This window comes from Papio anubis, chromosome 11 (assembly GCF_008728515.1).
Source record: "Papio anubis isolate 15944 chromosome 11, Panubis1.0, whole genome shotgun sequence".
Lineage (NCBI taxonomy): Eukaryota > Metazoa > Chordata > Mammalia > Primates > Cercopithecidae > Papio > Papio anubis.
This window is the reverse complement of record NC_044986.1, coordinates 32587057-32602647: the sequence shown is the minus strand read 5'-3', so window position 1 is coordinate 32602647 and position 15591 is coordinate 32587057. Positions and strand designations below refer to the sequence as shown.

Genomic DNA, 15591 nt, shown 5'->3' with positions numbered 1-15591 from the left:
ACAAGTACTAAATCTCTAATTTAAAATCCCTTACTTTTTTTTTTTTTTTGAGAGACGGAGTGTTGCTCTGTCACCCAGGCTGGAGTGAGGTGGCACGATCTTGGCTCACTGCAACCTCTGCCTTGCGTATTCAAGTGATTCTCGTGCCTCAGCCTCCCGAGTAGCTAGGACTACAGGCATGTGCCACCACGCCCAGATAATTTTTGTATTTTTAGTAGAGACGGGGTTTCTCCACGTTGGCCAGGCTGGTCTCGAACTCCTGACCTCAGGTGATTCACCTCCCTCGGCCTCTTAAAATGCTGGGATTACAGGTGTGAGCCACCGTGCCTGGCCACTTAAAATCCTTTTTTAAGCAATTCAGGGGTTTTACATAAAGGGAAAATGAATATTGTTCAAGTGTAAAGAAAGCTATAATAAAAGGACAAAATGAAAGAGGACACACTGGAAAAAATAGCCTAAGAAAGAGCAACTGTATTATTTAGGTTTGTTCAATGTCTCCTCTTTCTTTTGATAGGTATCAGTCCTACATCGCTATCTTGTGCAGATGAAGCCTTCTGATTTGTTAAAGAAAATGGTCTTAAAGAAAAAGGCTGAACAACCAGATGGCACTATTGATGACAGTCTACATTTAGAACTTGAAAAGCAGGTATCCAATGCTAGGAGGTCTCAAAGAGTACATAGAAGCATAACTGATATCAGCTTCCTAACCACAGGCTGATAATATAGGCATTTCTGGATTGGGACACTAGATACATTCTAGCAAACATAATTTTAAAGCAAATGATATTTTTAATTTATCGCTGTCATGAAATTCTTCCATAAATTTGAGAGTTGAAAATGTGAGTAAAAGGATGATTGTTGGTAATTTGCTCCCAAGAGTATTTTTTGTAGCCCTTTATTAGGGCAGTCATGAGGTCATGAATCATGGTAAAAAGAATGCACTTAAGTTAGAAATTAGAAAGCCTAGTTTAGATGCTTGGCTTTTACTTACTGACCAGCTGGGTTAACTTTAACGTATCCTTTATCCTTCCTGGGCAACTTTCCTAATGTGTAAATTGGAATGACATCTATGCTAGCTAATTCATAGGTGTTAATTTTATTCATTTCTCTAACAGGCATATTACCTGACCTACATTCTTCTTCATTTAGTCGGTGAAGTTAGTTGTTCTCATTCTTTTTCTTCTGGACAACGGGTAGGTAGTGTTTAGTGTTGTTGCTGCTGTTTTTAAATAGGTGTTACTGATGATGGAATGAGTGAGCATGCTTTTTGTAGGAGAAAACTTAATAAAAGCTAATTGATTTTACTATAAGAATTCCCATGTATACCAGAAAGAGGGGCGTGATAGTGGTCTTGTAACCGTATCATATTGAAAAGAATTGTTGGCCGGGCGCTGTGGCTTACACCTGTAATCCCAGCACTTTGGGAGGCCAAGGCGGGTGGATCACTTGAGGTCAGGAGTTCAAGACCAGCCTGGCCAACATGGTGAAACCCCATCTCTACTAAAACTACAAAAAAATTAACCAGGCGTTTTGGTGGGTGCCTGTAATCCCAGCTATTCGGGAGGCCAAGGCAGGAGAATTGCTTGAACCCAGGAGGCGGAGGTTGCAGTGAACTGAGATTGCGCTACTGCACTCCAGCCCGGGGAATAAGAGAGAAACTCCATCTCAAAAACAAAGAAAAGAAAAGAATTGTCAGTAAATGTTAGTTCTGTTTGTTGGAGTGGAATTTAACCATTATACCTTGGCAGTAGTATAATATATTCATAAGATACCAACATCACCAAATATCAAATGGGCTGGTGGTGTGCTGGACCCATATTGACTCCAGTAGAAATGGCAGTTCAGGTGGCAACAGGCTACACAGGAGAACTGCTACCATCTGTAGAGACCATGCAGTTTACATAGCATTTTCACTTAGCACCCTTTACCTAGCAACCTCCATTTAACCCAGAACAAAGGGCCTCCATCCCGTATGGCCTTCCAAGGGATGAGCCGAGGGTTCAGATGTCCTTCATAGGTAAGGAGTGAAACTCCACGTTGGACTCTCCCAGATTGTTTAGCTTGGGACTCCAGTTACACATTCTTCTTAGACCATAGGTTCATTTTCAGAGTATGCTTAAGTTATTGCTATCAGTTGCATCTGCCATGCGACGGCTTTTAGCTCATTTCTTCCCATCTTTTTGCCATTCCCCTTTTGTTCCTTTAGAAATAACATTTGCCAGGCCGGGCGCGGTGGCTCACGCCTGTAATCCCAGCACTTTGGGAGGCCGAGGCGGGCGGATCACAAGGTCAGGAGATCGAGACCACAGTGAAACCCCGTCTCTACTAAAAATACAAAAAATTAGCCGGGCGCGGTGGCGGGCGCCTGTAGTCCCAGCTGCTCAGGAGGCTGAGGCAGGAGAATGGCGTGAACCCAGGAGGCGGAGCTTGCAGTGAGCCGAGATCGCGCCACTGCACTCCAGTCTGGGCGACAGCGTGAGACTCTGTCTCAAAAAAAAAAAAAAAAAAAAAAGAAATAACATTTGCCTTCAAAATTAAACTGATGGTGAGGCAGGCTACTTTAGAAATGCATTTCTAATATTCAGATTTTCATTTTGAATTATTCTATTCTTCCCATACTCCTGGGGCAATTCTTGCTTAATTCCTTATATTTCATATCTTAACTACTCCAATTCCTGTTTTAAAACTTAGGCTGGATGTGCCGGGCATGGTCGCTCACCCCTGTAATCCCAGCACTTTGGGAGGGTGCAGCAGGTGGATCACTTGAGGTCAGAAGTTCAAGACCAGCCTGGCCAACAGGGTGAAACCCCATCTCTACAAAAATACAAAAAGTTAACCAGGCGTGGTGGTGCATGCATGTAATCCCAGCTACTCAGGAGGCTGAGACAGGAGAATCGCTTGAACCCAGGAGGCAGAGGTTGCAGTGAGACAAGATCATGCCATTGCATTCCAGCCTGGGTGACAGAGCAAGACTTCATCTCAAAACAAAACAAAACTTATGCTAGACATGGTGGCTCATGCTTGTAATCCCAGCACTTTGGGAGGCCAAGGCCGGGCAGATCACTTGAGTTCAGAAGTTCGAGACCAGCCTGGCCAACATGGTGAAACCCTGTCTCTACTAAAAATACCAAAAAAAAAATTAGCTGGGCATGGTGGCAGACACTTGTAATCCCAACTACTCTGGAAGCTGAGGCAGGAGAACTGCCTGAACCCAGGAGGCAGAGGTTGCAGTGAGCTGAGATCACACCACTATACTCCAGCCTGGGCAACAGAGGGAGACTCCACCTCAAAAAAATAAAATAAAATAAAATACATAGTATTTCCTAGACATGATAGAAAAAAGACTAGTTCTTATGTTTTTATAAATGCTATTATGTATAAAACTGTGTTTGTGATTGGGCGCAGTGACTCACGCATGTAATCCCAGCACTTTGTGAGGCCGAGGTGGGTGGATCACCTGAGATCAGGAGTTTGAGACAGCCTGACCAACATGGTGAAACCCTGTCTCTACTAAAAATACAAAAAATTAGCCGGACGTGGTGGTGGGCACCTGTGATTCCAGCTACTCAGGAGCCCGAGGCAGGAGAATTGATTGAACCCAGGAGGCGAAGGTTGCAGTGAGCTGAGATCGCGCCATTGCACTCTAGCCTGGGTAACAGGAGTAAAACTCTGTCTCAAAAAAAGTGTTTTCTCTCCTGATTAGAAGCTAATATAGTCATCTGTCTGTAATGTTCTTACATGATTCCTGTATTTTATTAAAAAATTTTTTTTTTTCCGAGACAGTCTTGCTCTGTCACCCAGGCTAGAGTGCACTAGCACAATCTCGGCTCACTGTAACCTCTGCCTCCCAGGTTCAAGCGATTGTCCTGCCTCAACCTCCCAAGTAGCTGGGATCACAGGTGCCTGCCACCATACCTGGCTAATTTTTGTATTTTTAGTAGAGACGGGGTTCCACCATGTTGATCATGTTGCTCTCAAACTCCTGACCTCATGATCCGCCTACCTCGGCCTCCCAAAGTACTGGCATTACAGGCATGATCCACCGCACTGGCTATAAATTTTCATGATTTAAAAAAGTCAGTAACTGGGCATGGTGGCTCATGCCTGTAATCCCAGCACTTTGGGAGGCTGAGTCAGGAGAATCACTTGAGCCCCGGAGTTCAAGAGTGATTATTATAAAACTTATATAAAGTAAAAACTGAAAGACTCCTACAATCCAGTGCCCTGTTGTAAATTTCTTCACAATTTACTAATATATTACATAAAATATACTAAATTATGTTAACAAAAATGGAATCATAGTATTAGTACCATTTGCAACTTCCTTTTTTTCCTCTTTAAAAAAAAATTTTTTTTTTTTTTTTGAGACAGAGTCTTGCTCTGTTACCCAGGCCGAAGTGCAGTGGCACGATCTCAGGTCACTGCAACCTCCGTCTCCTCTATTCAAGCGATTCTCCTGCCTCAGCCTGCTGAGTAGCTCCGACTATAGGTGTATGCCACGACACTGGCCAATTTTTGTATTTTTAGTAGAGATGGGGTTTCATCATGTTAGCCAGGCTGTTCTCAAACTCCTACCTCAAGTTATCCACCTGCCTCAGCCTCCCAAAGTGCTGGTATTACAGGCGTGAACCACTGCGCCCAGCCTCCTCTTTAACATATTAGCGCTTGGCTGGGCACAGTGGCTCACAACTGTAATACTAGCACTTTGGGAGGCCGAGGCACGCAGATCACTTGAGCCCAGGAGTTCAAGACCAGCCTAGGCAACATAGCAGAATGTCATCTTTACAAAAAAAAAAATTAACCGGGCATGGTGACACATAACTGTAGTCCCAGCTACTTGGGAGGCTGAGGCAGGAGGAACACCTGAGCCCGAGGAGGTCAAGGCTGCCATGCACTGTGGTCATGCCACTGCCTTCCAGCCTGGGTGACAGAGAGAGACCCTGTCTCAAAAAATATGTAAAAAATCAAATATTAGCACTTCTGTCTAATAACTGTAGTATTTTGAAACCTTTATTGATAAACAGTATGTTTTTTGTGATTACACATAGTGTTAATATGAACATGCTTATTCATATATCTTTGCCTGCTTCTTCAAGCCTAGCTATAAGGTAAATTCCTAGAAGTAGACTTGTTAGATCAAAGTTTATAAATATTTCAAATTTTAACTATTTTAAATAGCTATTACCACATTTTCATCCCAGAAAGTGTTCATTTACATTCTCAACCAAGTATATATGAGAGAAGTGCTTACGTCTATACATTTCTAAAATTTAAGATGCATAATTTTTCAAAGAATTAAGTATGAATCTCTATTAATGGTTCTCTCGTTCCTATAGGAAAAAAATAGGGCCAGGTGTGGTGGCTCATGCCTGTAATCCCAACACTTGGGGAGGCAGAGACAGGAGGATTGCTTGAGCCTAGGAGTTTAAAACCAGCCTAGGCAACATAGCAAGATGCTGTGTCTACAAAAAAAATCAAAAACAAAAACTAACTAGGTGTGGTGGCAAGTACCTGTAGTCCCAGCTATCCAGAAGAGTGAGATGGGAAGATTACTTGAGCCCAAGAGTTCAAAGCTGCAGTGAGCTATGATCCCACCATTGCACTCCAGCCTGGACAACAGGGCAAGAGCCTCTCTTTTTTTTTTTTTTTTTTTTTTTTTGAGATGGAGTCTCGCTTTGTCACCCAGGCTGGATGAGCTCTCAGCAAGCTCTGCCTCCTGGGTTCACGCTATTCTCCTGCCCCAGCCTCCCAAGTAGCTGGGACTACAGGCGCCCACCACCACACCCGACTAACTTTTTTGTATTTTTAGTAGAGACGGGGTTTCACCATGTTAGTGAAGATGATCTGGATCTCCTGACCTCATGATCTGCCCGCCTCGGCCTCCCAAAGTGTTGGGATTACAGGCGTGAGCCACTGCACCTGGCCAACCCTATCTCTTAAAAAAAAAAAAGTCACAAACTGATTTTGCTATAAGAATTCCCATATATAGCAGAAAGAGGGGTGTGATATGGTCTTATAACCATGTCATATTGAAAAGATTGTCAGCAAATGTTAGCTCTGTTTGTTGGAGTGGAACTTAACCATTATACCTTGGCAACACTATAACATATTCATAAGATACCAACATTACCAAATATCAAATGGGCCAGTGTTGTGCTGGCGAGGTGCAGTGGCTTATGCTTGTAATCTCAACACATTGGGAGGCTGAAGTGGGAGGATCACTTGAAGCCAGGCATTTGACACTAGCCTTGGCAACAAAGTGAGACCCTGTCTCCACAAAAAAATTTAAAAATAAAAAAAAAAATGGCTGGGTGCGGTGGCTAATGCCTGTAATCCTAGCACTTTGGGAGGTTGAGGCAGGTGGATCACCTGAGGTCAGGAGTTTGAGACTAGCCTGGCCAATGTGGCAAAACCTGTCTCTACTAAAAATACAAAAATTAGCTGGGTGTGGTGGTACACGCTTGTAATCCCAGCTACTCGGGAGACTGAGTCTGAGAATCGCCTGAACCTGGGAGGCAGAGGTTACAGTAAGCTGAGATCACACCACTGCACTTCAGCCTGGGTGACAGAGTGAGACTGTCTAAAAAAAAAAAGAACTGGGCATGGTGTTGCATGCCTGTAATCCTAGCTAATCAGGAGGCTGAGACTGGAGGAGCACTTGAGCTGGGGAGTTCAAGGGTACAGTGAGCTATAATTGTGCCACTGCACTCCAGCCTGGCACCAAAGCCAGACCCCATTTCTTTAAAAAAAATTTTTTAAATTTTTTTTTAAAGGCTAGCTGTTATTTGAATATTTTATTAGAGAGTATGTTAAAGGAAGGACTCTTTAAATTTCTGAGTACTATATTACCCAGTTAGAGCTCTGGGGTTAATTTTCATTAATGTGAGTTAATGCATAGCAAAACAACTTTTGTTAGAGTGTATATTTTTTAAGCTAATAATCTTACTGTCATGGAAGCAACTTTCACTGATACAACTACTGTTATGTGGGATAGTTAACATCAGGCATTGCTAACAGGAATAATAGATTTTTAAGTGATTTAGTTGTTCTAGCTGCATAATTTCTTCTTTGTTAATTTGTAATGCTTCAGAGTTGTTTTCATCCCTTGCATTTGTTTTGCACAGAAACACTTTGTGCTACTCTGTGGGGCTTTGGAAAAGCATGTTAAATGTGATATTAGGGAAGATGCAAGACTTTTTTACAGAACTAAGGTAAGTGTGTTTTTTCTTTTTTTTTCTTAATCTTGGTTACGTTAATATTTAAGGATAGAAGCATACAGGCCTATATTCAGAAAAAGAACATATAAAGCTAGGCGTGGTGGCTCATGCCTGTAACCCCAATACTTTGGGAGGCTGAGGCAGGCGGATTGCTTGAAGCCAGGACTTTAAGACCAGCCTGGGCAACATAGCAAGACTCCATCTCTACAAAAATTTTGAAAAATAGCCAGGCATGGTGGCATGCACCTGTACTTCCAGCTATTTGGGAGGCTGAGGCAGGAGGATCACTGCAGCCTAGGAGTTTGAGGTTGCAGTGAGCTATGAACACACATGGCACTCCAGCCTGGGAGACAGAATAGGATTCTGTCTCAAAAGAAAAAGAAACATGTAAGATTAGAAATAGGACTTTCTCTTTTAATAACAGAAATCAGCTCCTGCTAAATTAGTGTAGCTAAATTAAAAGTGAAAGGAAAAAAAATCTCAAAGCAAATACACTTTTCACTTTGCTTTCTGTTCTGAAACTCCTGACACCCAAGGAGAAAAATACTTCTGGTACTAATGATACTTATTTTTCCCCATTACACATGTTAAAACCTTCATGCTTAAGTTACCATCAAGGATTGAAGCATTATTTAAATAAATATATAAGTTATGAAACAGTGGCTTTGAAATTTTATGATGGTTGAAAACTTGTTTTATTCATAGAGTAGAAATAGTTTAGCTGTTATTCTTTGAATGTTCCATTGAAGAATATATTAAAGGAAGGAGTCTTCAAATCTTTTTTTTTTTTTTTGGAGACGGAGTTTCACTCTTGTTGACCAGGCTGTAGTGCAGTGGCATGAATTCGACTCACTGCAACGTCCACCTCCCAGATTCAAGTGATTCTCCTGCCTCAGGCTCCCAAGTAACTGGGATTACAGGCACCCGCCACCATGCCCAGCAAATTTTTTTTGTATTTTTAGTAGAGATGGGGTTTCACCGTGTTGTCCAGGCTGGTCTCAAACTCCTGACCTCGTGATCCGCCTGCCTGGGTGTCCCAAAGAGCTGGGATTAGAGATGTGAGCCACCGCATCCAGCCAGGAGTCTTCAGATCTTTGAGTCATACATCACCTAGTCTGAGCTCTAGGGTGGAAATGATTCAGCACTAAGCTTGCTAAGCTTTTTTTCTTAAAGGTTTTATATACTCAAAGACAGCAGAAAAGCCAAATCTATGAGTATGGAGTAGGAAAGTAATGTTAGTATTAATAGAATGATCTGACAGTTTTTCCTGAAACATAAAATCAGACACTTTTAAAATACTTTTTTCTAAATACAAAAATGAGCCAGGTGTGGTGGCGCATGCCTATAGTCCCAGCTACTCAGGAGGCTGAAGGAGAATCCCTTGAACCCAGGAGGCAGAGCTTGCAGTGAGCTGAGATCGCGACACTGCACTCCAGCCTGGGCGACAGAGAAAGACTCTGTGTAAAAAAATAATAAATAAAACGAAATAAAATAAAAATACTTTTTTCTAAGGATTTTTTAATTCCAAGATTATCTTTTAGCTTTGGTAATGTAATATAATGCTGATTCTTTTTGCCTCTTATCTTTGGAAAGTCATTGAATATGAAGCCTCAGCTTTGTATCTTAATATCTTACATTAATTAGCTGCAAAGGTTAGTCATTTGAACAATGCCCATTCGGATTTAGTATATGTATTTATTTTAGTAAATTTAAGTTAAATACAAAAATAAGCAACTAATGAAGTTGTTTTCAGATTTCTGATTTTCAAATACCTGTAGGGCATAGCTCTTTGCCCAAGAGTAGAACTCTAGTTTCAGAAGCACATTCTTTTGAGCATTCATTGACCAGAATTGCTGGCCTGTAGAACTTGGTAGTGGCTACTACTGACAGACATGCTAAAAGGGGACCACCCAAGTTTTATATTTCTTAAAGACAAGGACTTGGCACAGATTGTTGCCAGTGCTTCTCTTACTTAAAGTGGAAAGCGACATAGTGGTCTGTGGAAATTGCTTCAAGGGATGGTCCTGCTGACATAGGTGAGTTGTCTGCCTTTCCAAAAGCCTCTATTGTAGAAAAGTTGGTGATTGTTTTGGAGAAACTTTATTTGCTGAACTGTAGACGAAGAAAAAAGCAGAGATTGTAATTTACTTTATAAATTTAAAGCTGATATAAAATTCCTAAGTTGTTTAAAACATTTTTCTCAAGCAGTTATGTTCAATAGCTAATTGAGCATCTCTAGAGTGACAGAGTTTGGTTTTTGTGGTAAAGTTTCAGTTTTGCATAGAGACTTGCTAAACCTCCAAATGTAGGAAAATACTAGGTATTTAAAGGGGATTCATAGTACTTGGGCACAAACATGGAGAGGAGTAACAGTGAATTTTGGATCTTCTAATAATGTGGAGAGGAACAAATAAACGTTTTTTTAATGGCCTTGATCCTTTCAAAGGGAAGCTGGGCAGGGAAGGCACGGAACAGCCAAAGCCTTGGGTCTGTTGACACAGACCACCCTTCAGCTTCTCTGTCTGGTTGTTCAAAAGCCAGCAAGTTAAAGTTAAGTTCCTTTGAAGGCAGAGAACGTGTTTTTTGGGATGATCTTTAATAACAGGAAAATTAAATCATAAACATTCAATAGTTTAGATTATGGTGATAAAGGAAAGTCTTATTAATTACTTATGATTTGAGATCTCCTCCAAAAGATGAATAGTTTATTTTCTCTTTGTTGACAGAAATCAAATTGAGTTGTCGAGTGTGGGCCTGTTGCAACTGTCAGATCTTTTGTGTAGTGTTAAGCTGATTGTAGGTGAGGATGTTTTAATCCAATCCCTTTTCCCGTTTTTGATATTTTTAAGGTGAAAGACTTGGTCGCCAGGATACATGGAAAATGGCAGGAAATAATCCAGAACTGTCGGCCTACTCAGGTGTCATTTTGTTATACAATTTCATTTATTCTTAATAGTTTTGCTGAATGGCACTCTTCATACTGTTTGAAATAAAATAGAGTATAACAGTGCATTTGCTTCTAGTTATCTTAAGATAAACTGAAAACGCCAGTATAATACATGGTTTGTAATTATTTTTAGTTTTTGTTTGCTTTATATTCATTAATTTATTTCCAGAAGTGGTTGAGCCAATTTAAAAATATTACATTGCATCAAATGGAGGTTATTCAATGAAGAGCATTTTTAAGACAGATCTATTGAGATAGAATTCACATACCATAGATTTTACCCACTTAACATGTACAGTGGTTTTTAATACATTGACAGAGTGAATACCATCGCCACAATCTAATTTTAGAACATTTTCATCACCCCAAAAAGAAATCCCATACCCATTAGCAGTCATTCCCCTTTCCCCTACTACCTTGATTCCCCTCCTGAATCCTCCCAAATCCTAGGCAAACACTAATCTACTTTCTGTCCCTATAGATTTCCCTATTCTGGACATCTGTAAATGAGATATACTGTGTAGTCTTTTGTAATTGTCTGCTTTCAGTTAACATAATGATAAGTGTTGTAGCATGTATATCCCTTCTATTGCCAAATAATTTTCCACTGAATGGATATGTCACATTTATTTATCCACTTATTAGACATTTGTATTGTTTTCACATTCTGGCTATTACAAATATTTCCATGAACATTTGTATGCAAGTTTTTATGTGAATATATGTTCTCAAATGAAGCATTTGAAAAGGAAGTCGAATTGCTGGGCCATATGGTAATTCTATGTTAAGTGATTTAAGAAACTACCAAACTGTTTTCCAAAGTCACTGCATCATTTTATATTCCCATCAGAATGTCTGAGGTTTCTAATTTCTCCATATTCTCACCGATACTTGTTTTTACTAAAGCCATAGTAGAGAGTAGGGAAGTAGAATCTCATTGTGGTTTTAGTTTGCATTTCCCTAATAATTAATGGTGTTAAACGTCTTCCTATATGCCTATTGGTCATTTGTATAGCTTTTTTGCAGAAATGTCTATTATGATCCTTTGTCCATTTTTTTCATCTCATACTTCATTTCAAAAAGCCTATTTTTGAATATAGTTATTGGTCCTTTTGTTATTGAGTTGTATGAATTCCCCATATGTTCTGGATACAAATCTCTTATTAGATATATAATTTGTAAATATTTTCTTCCATTCTTTGTGTTGGTTTTCTTTTATTTATTATGTATATATTTTTGTCACTTTTTTTTTATGTTATGTCTAAGGAGTCTTTGCCTAAGAGGGACATTTTTTTTAACACCTGCTAGTAAGTGTGCTTGCCTGCTTGTTTACAGAGTTAACTGGCATAGGATTGTCTAAAATGACGCTTCTCAAATTTTAATGTACATAGGAATCAACTAGGAACTTGCTGAAATGTGGATTCTGACTTATAGGTCTGGAGTGAGAACTGAGATATTCTATACTTCTAACAAGTTATCAGATTGATGCAAATGCTGCTGCTCCAGGGACTAAACTTTGAGTAGCCAGGGCCTAGAAGTTACTTATATTTTATATCAAAATAATAGGAACACTGAATATTAAGTAGATAAAGCAATCTCTCTAAGTCTTTGAGAAATCTTAAATTTATGTTTTGTTTTTGTATTTGTTTCTAACCTTAGTGGATTTTCTTTTAATGCTGGTCATGTATTGATGTGGTATTAAAACAGAAAATAATTTAATAGCAAAACTATACTAATCAGCTTAACATTATTTATTTTGCTTAACTAAGTCCCTCCATGTGTGCAGTGGTGAGAAAAACATCCTGCACTTATTTTATACTATTTTTTATTGTTTGACCACTGTATGTGAAATTTGAATCAGATTACCATAAATTTTCAGATAAGTCAATATAAAGATTTTATTACTTGTCTTATCAAAGCCTATTGTCTGATGATTAGTAGTTTTATAAGGAGTAATTCATAATCTGATTAAATTTTGTTTTACCCTCTTTTTTTCCCCTTTTTTAGGGGCAGCTTCATGATTTCTGGGTACCAGATTCTTAATAGGAGTTGCAGCAGCAAAAATATGAAGCAAGAGAAATTCAATAAGAGCCTTTCCTGGAGGAGTAGAAAGGATTATTACAGAATCCAATGGAATGCCAAGAAAATGTACAGCAAATGTGCCACTTGAATATCTAGTATGAAGCTGGTAATGAAATTGCCATTTCTGAGGCAGATATGAAATATGATCTGCTTAATTGTTACGGCAACTGACCTTTCAAAAGCGCAGAGTCTTATTAAAAGAGGGGAGGGGTAGAAGCAGCTAATAGTCACATGTCTAACCTGCCCCAGTTAACTCCTTTTGTTAAATTATAAGCCAATTATCTTTTTTAGATAGTATTTTTGTCACTTGGATAATCACAGGAAATATATAAGAAAAGAGCTTGGACTAACTTAAGAAGTTGGACATGGAAAGCAAGACCAAGTTCCAGTTGGTTTTAATTTTCCCTCTTGGTTATTTTTGGACACAAAGGGAATGCTTAAAACTGAGTTTAGTAATAAAAAGCATAAATCTCTTCTGTAACTTTTATAAACCACAGGGAGGTTTCAATCCATGCATTTTCCTTCATTACTCAAGATTATAAATCTGTTTTTAAAATACATTTAAACTTGAGAAACAAAAGTTTGGTATGTGTCAGATTCCCTTAAGAGGAAGAGGTTAAGCTGTAAAGTAGTGGCCCTGTTTTGATGCCAGAACATTCATATGCAGTTTGTTCTGGATTTCTTTTAAATGCATATATTTTAAATACTGGTTAAATCTTAGAATCTTGGCTATATCTTAGAATTCTGGCTCTTGGTAACCATATTACAGAAGTCTATATTGTAAAAGCCTAAAGATCTGGACAAGTTTCCAACAACCTTGTTTCCATGAGTATATAACTTTGGCAGAGACCTGAATTCTTTGGGACACTATGTCTGTCTGTGTGTGTGTATGTGTGTGTGTGTGTATGTTTGCTTGTATCTTGAAGTTGTACTTCAAAACCACAGCTGCTTTAAATTCTTAAACACTGGAAAGCCATCCTTTGGTTTAAATGGTAGAGAGTTCGTGGAAGTGCACATGCTGGTTTTAGCCCAGGGGTAGTAACAAACTCTTACTAGCCAACTAGAAAATTATTTTGTTGACTAGATGTCCCTTTTAGGAGAGTTTGTTTCCTGAAAGAATGGCAACTTTTTTTGTTGTTCTTTCAGTATTGGCTTGAGTGACCTGTTCTCCTGACTGCTCTAGTGTCTCCAGTTGTAGGGGGAAAGATGATGGAGGGGAACGGAAACTGGACTTAATGTTTGTGGTTTGAGAGGCAAGAAAATAAAATAACTTTCTACCTCTAAATTGAGGCTTAGGAGTAAAAAGCATTTTGTCTTAAATTTATCATTTAAAATAGCATCAGTAACTTTTGAACTTATGTCAATCAAGCATTGGCAGTCAGACATTTTATAGGGAAAACTAAGTAAATCCAGTTTCCAAGAACCTAAACTGATTGAGGCTCCAAGAGTCAGACCAACAAAAGTTTTATTCTGTGTTGTTTACTGGTAAGAATATTATTATCTTGATACTACCTCTCAAGGGTATTGTTACAAAATGCCACTTATGGTTAAAGAGATAGATACAAAGAGTTCTATTTGACAGAAACTTGAAACTGGCATCTATCTGCCCAACGATGGGGGCTTTCATTCTGTAATTTAATCCTTTGTAGATACATTATTTGTGTGTAATTTTATACGTGTTCATATTTTTCTCATTTTGCATTGTGTAAAGTGTACAAAATCTCAAAGTATAAAATACTGCTTATATTGCTTGTAATTTACAGTGTGTAAATATTTTCTAATTGTGTACATTGATGGGGGGGACAAGTGGGTTATTCAGGTTTTTTTTTTAAGTGACCCTTTTGTATTGCAGTTTCAACAGATAACTGCCCATCAAATTTAAAACTACTTTGATACATTTTTATTTAACAGTTCCAATAAGAAAAAAATCTCTATTTTTAATTATATTTCTCCTTTAGAAAAAAATATTTCATCATCCCTTTAAAATAAATGGCCAGACCTCAGTTTAGGCCCTTGTATTTATGACTCTGGTAGAGGTCTTCAGACTCCAGGTCATAGTCCGGTCAGTATTTGCATTTGGGTTCTCAAGAAAATTTTGTGACTCTCTTTTAGCACAAGTAGCCCATGGTTTTTCTTCCAAATCAAGTATTTTCCTTCTCCCTCGAGTCCCCATGCTTTGTCTCCCTCCTGCTGCTATTGCTCAGTGAATGGGATGGTAGAGAGGGAGAAGTGTTCATTGCACAGAGAATGTCAGGCCACTTTGGGGACTTGGCAACAAAGCTTGCACTGAGTGGTGGTGTGTTTGGCAATATTACTGTGCCAAAAATCACCTTGTCTAATTTTATGGATATTTATGGCAAACTTATTGCAAGCTGCACATTAAGGTACTTGTGTTTATGCTTTTGTGTGTAACTGTTCGCCTTTTCTAACTGCCTTTCTTGTTACTGAAAATATAATTCTACTAGTTTTATCACATTAAGAGGCTCTCTGTGCACAAAATGCATCGATGTAGCCGTAAAGTAACAGCATTTGTACATTTTCTATCTCCTGATAGCAGTGGTGCCTTTGTCACCTTTTGGAAGGTTTGCATTTTGTTTCTGCTTTGAAACGCAAATAGTAGCTTGCTTTCAACTTCACAAAAATCTCAAATGTAAAAGATAAAAAATGGCGTGTTATCATCCAGGCTTAGTTGGAGTATTTGCATTTTTATTGTTATCAAAACAAATATAATTGGTGGGGACTGACCAGTAATAATGTGTGGTGTCTTTAAGCCAAGGGTAATTTTTAAATTAAAAATGAAAATTTTAAGGGGTAGCCCATTAAACAAGCTACTGAGTTGGAGAATTAGGGGATGACTGTGGTGGTTTGTCGCTAAGGAGGCAGCAGTAGGGTCCAGGCGGCTGGGCACGTAGAGCAATTAGCATGATCCGTGGTTATTCCTTATTCATGAACAGTGTCAGCTCACCTCATTATCTGTGCATTTGTTTTCCCTGGACAGTCTTGTCAGCCAGTTAATCCAGCAGCTCTTAGGCAGTAAATACAGATTTTTTTTCTTTCCTTTTATTTTTTTAAAGATTTTATACTACATCTTGTTAAAGTCCTATGAATATGTGTGTGTGTGCTATTAAAACTGCTTTTTCTCAGTTTGAACATGTGTTTGGTAATATTTGTTTGGGAGTTGAGGAGGCTAAGTTATCTGGAATGCCCTGTTCCCTCACCCCACCCCAGTCCCCTGGTTTTTAAACATTTCTTCTTGCTTTGGATTGTCCAGTTTTTTAGCTTGATGTCTCCGGTTTCTGGAAAACATAAAGCCACCGTTGTACACAGTTCACTTTTATATAACCC

General features: G+C 38.9%; 1 protein-coding gene across 7 annotated transcripts in view; it reads left to right on the top strand.

Moving 5' to 3' along the window:
- Nucleotides 1-15396, top strand: part of SLF2 (SMC5-SMC6 complex localization factor 2) — a 63443-nt gene extending 48047 nt beyond the window's left edge. For 4 of the 7 annotated variants that reach the window (XM_021943597.2, XM_021943595.2, XM_003904128.5 and 1 more), the window contains 5 exons: nt 515-646; nt 1116-1193; nt 7125-7211; nt 10067-10135; nt 12172-15396. In XM_021943597.2, the coding sequence (XP_021799289.2) occupies nt 515-646; nt 1116-1193; nt 7125-7211; nt 10067-10135; nt 12172-12207 (402 nt within the window). In that variant the 3' untranslated portion in view covers nt 12208-15396. Of the gene's footprint in view, nt 1-514; nt 647-1115; nt 1194-7124; nt 7212-10066; nt 10230-12171 lie in introns of those variants that run through there. The other 3 variants (XM_021943596.2, XM_021943594.2, XR_002524410.2) reach the window with 3 other exon arrangements.
- Nucleotides 15397-15591: the final 195 nt, after the last annotated feature.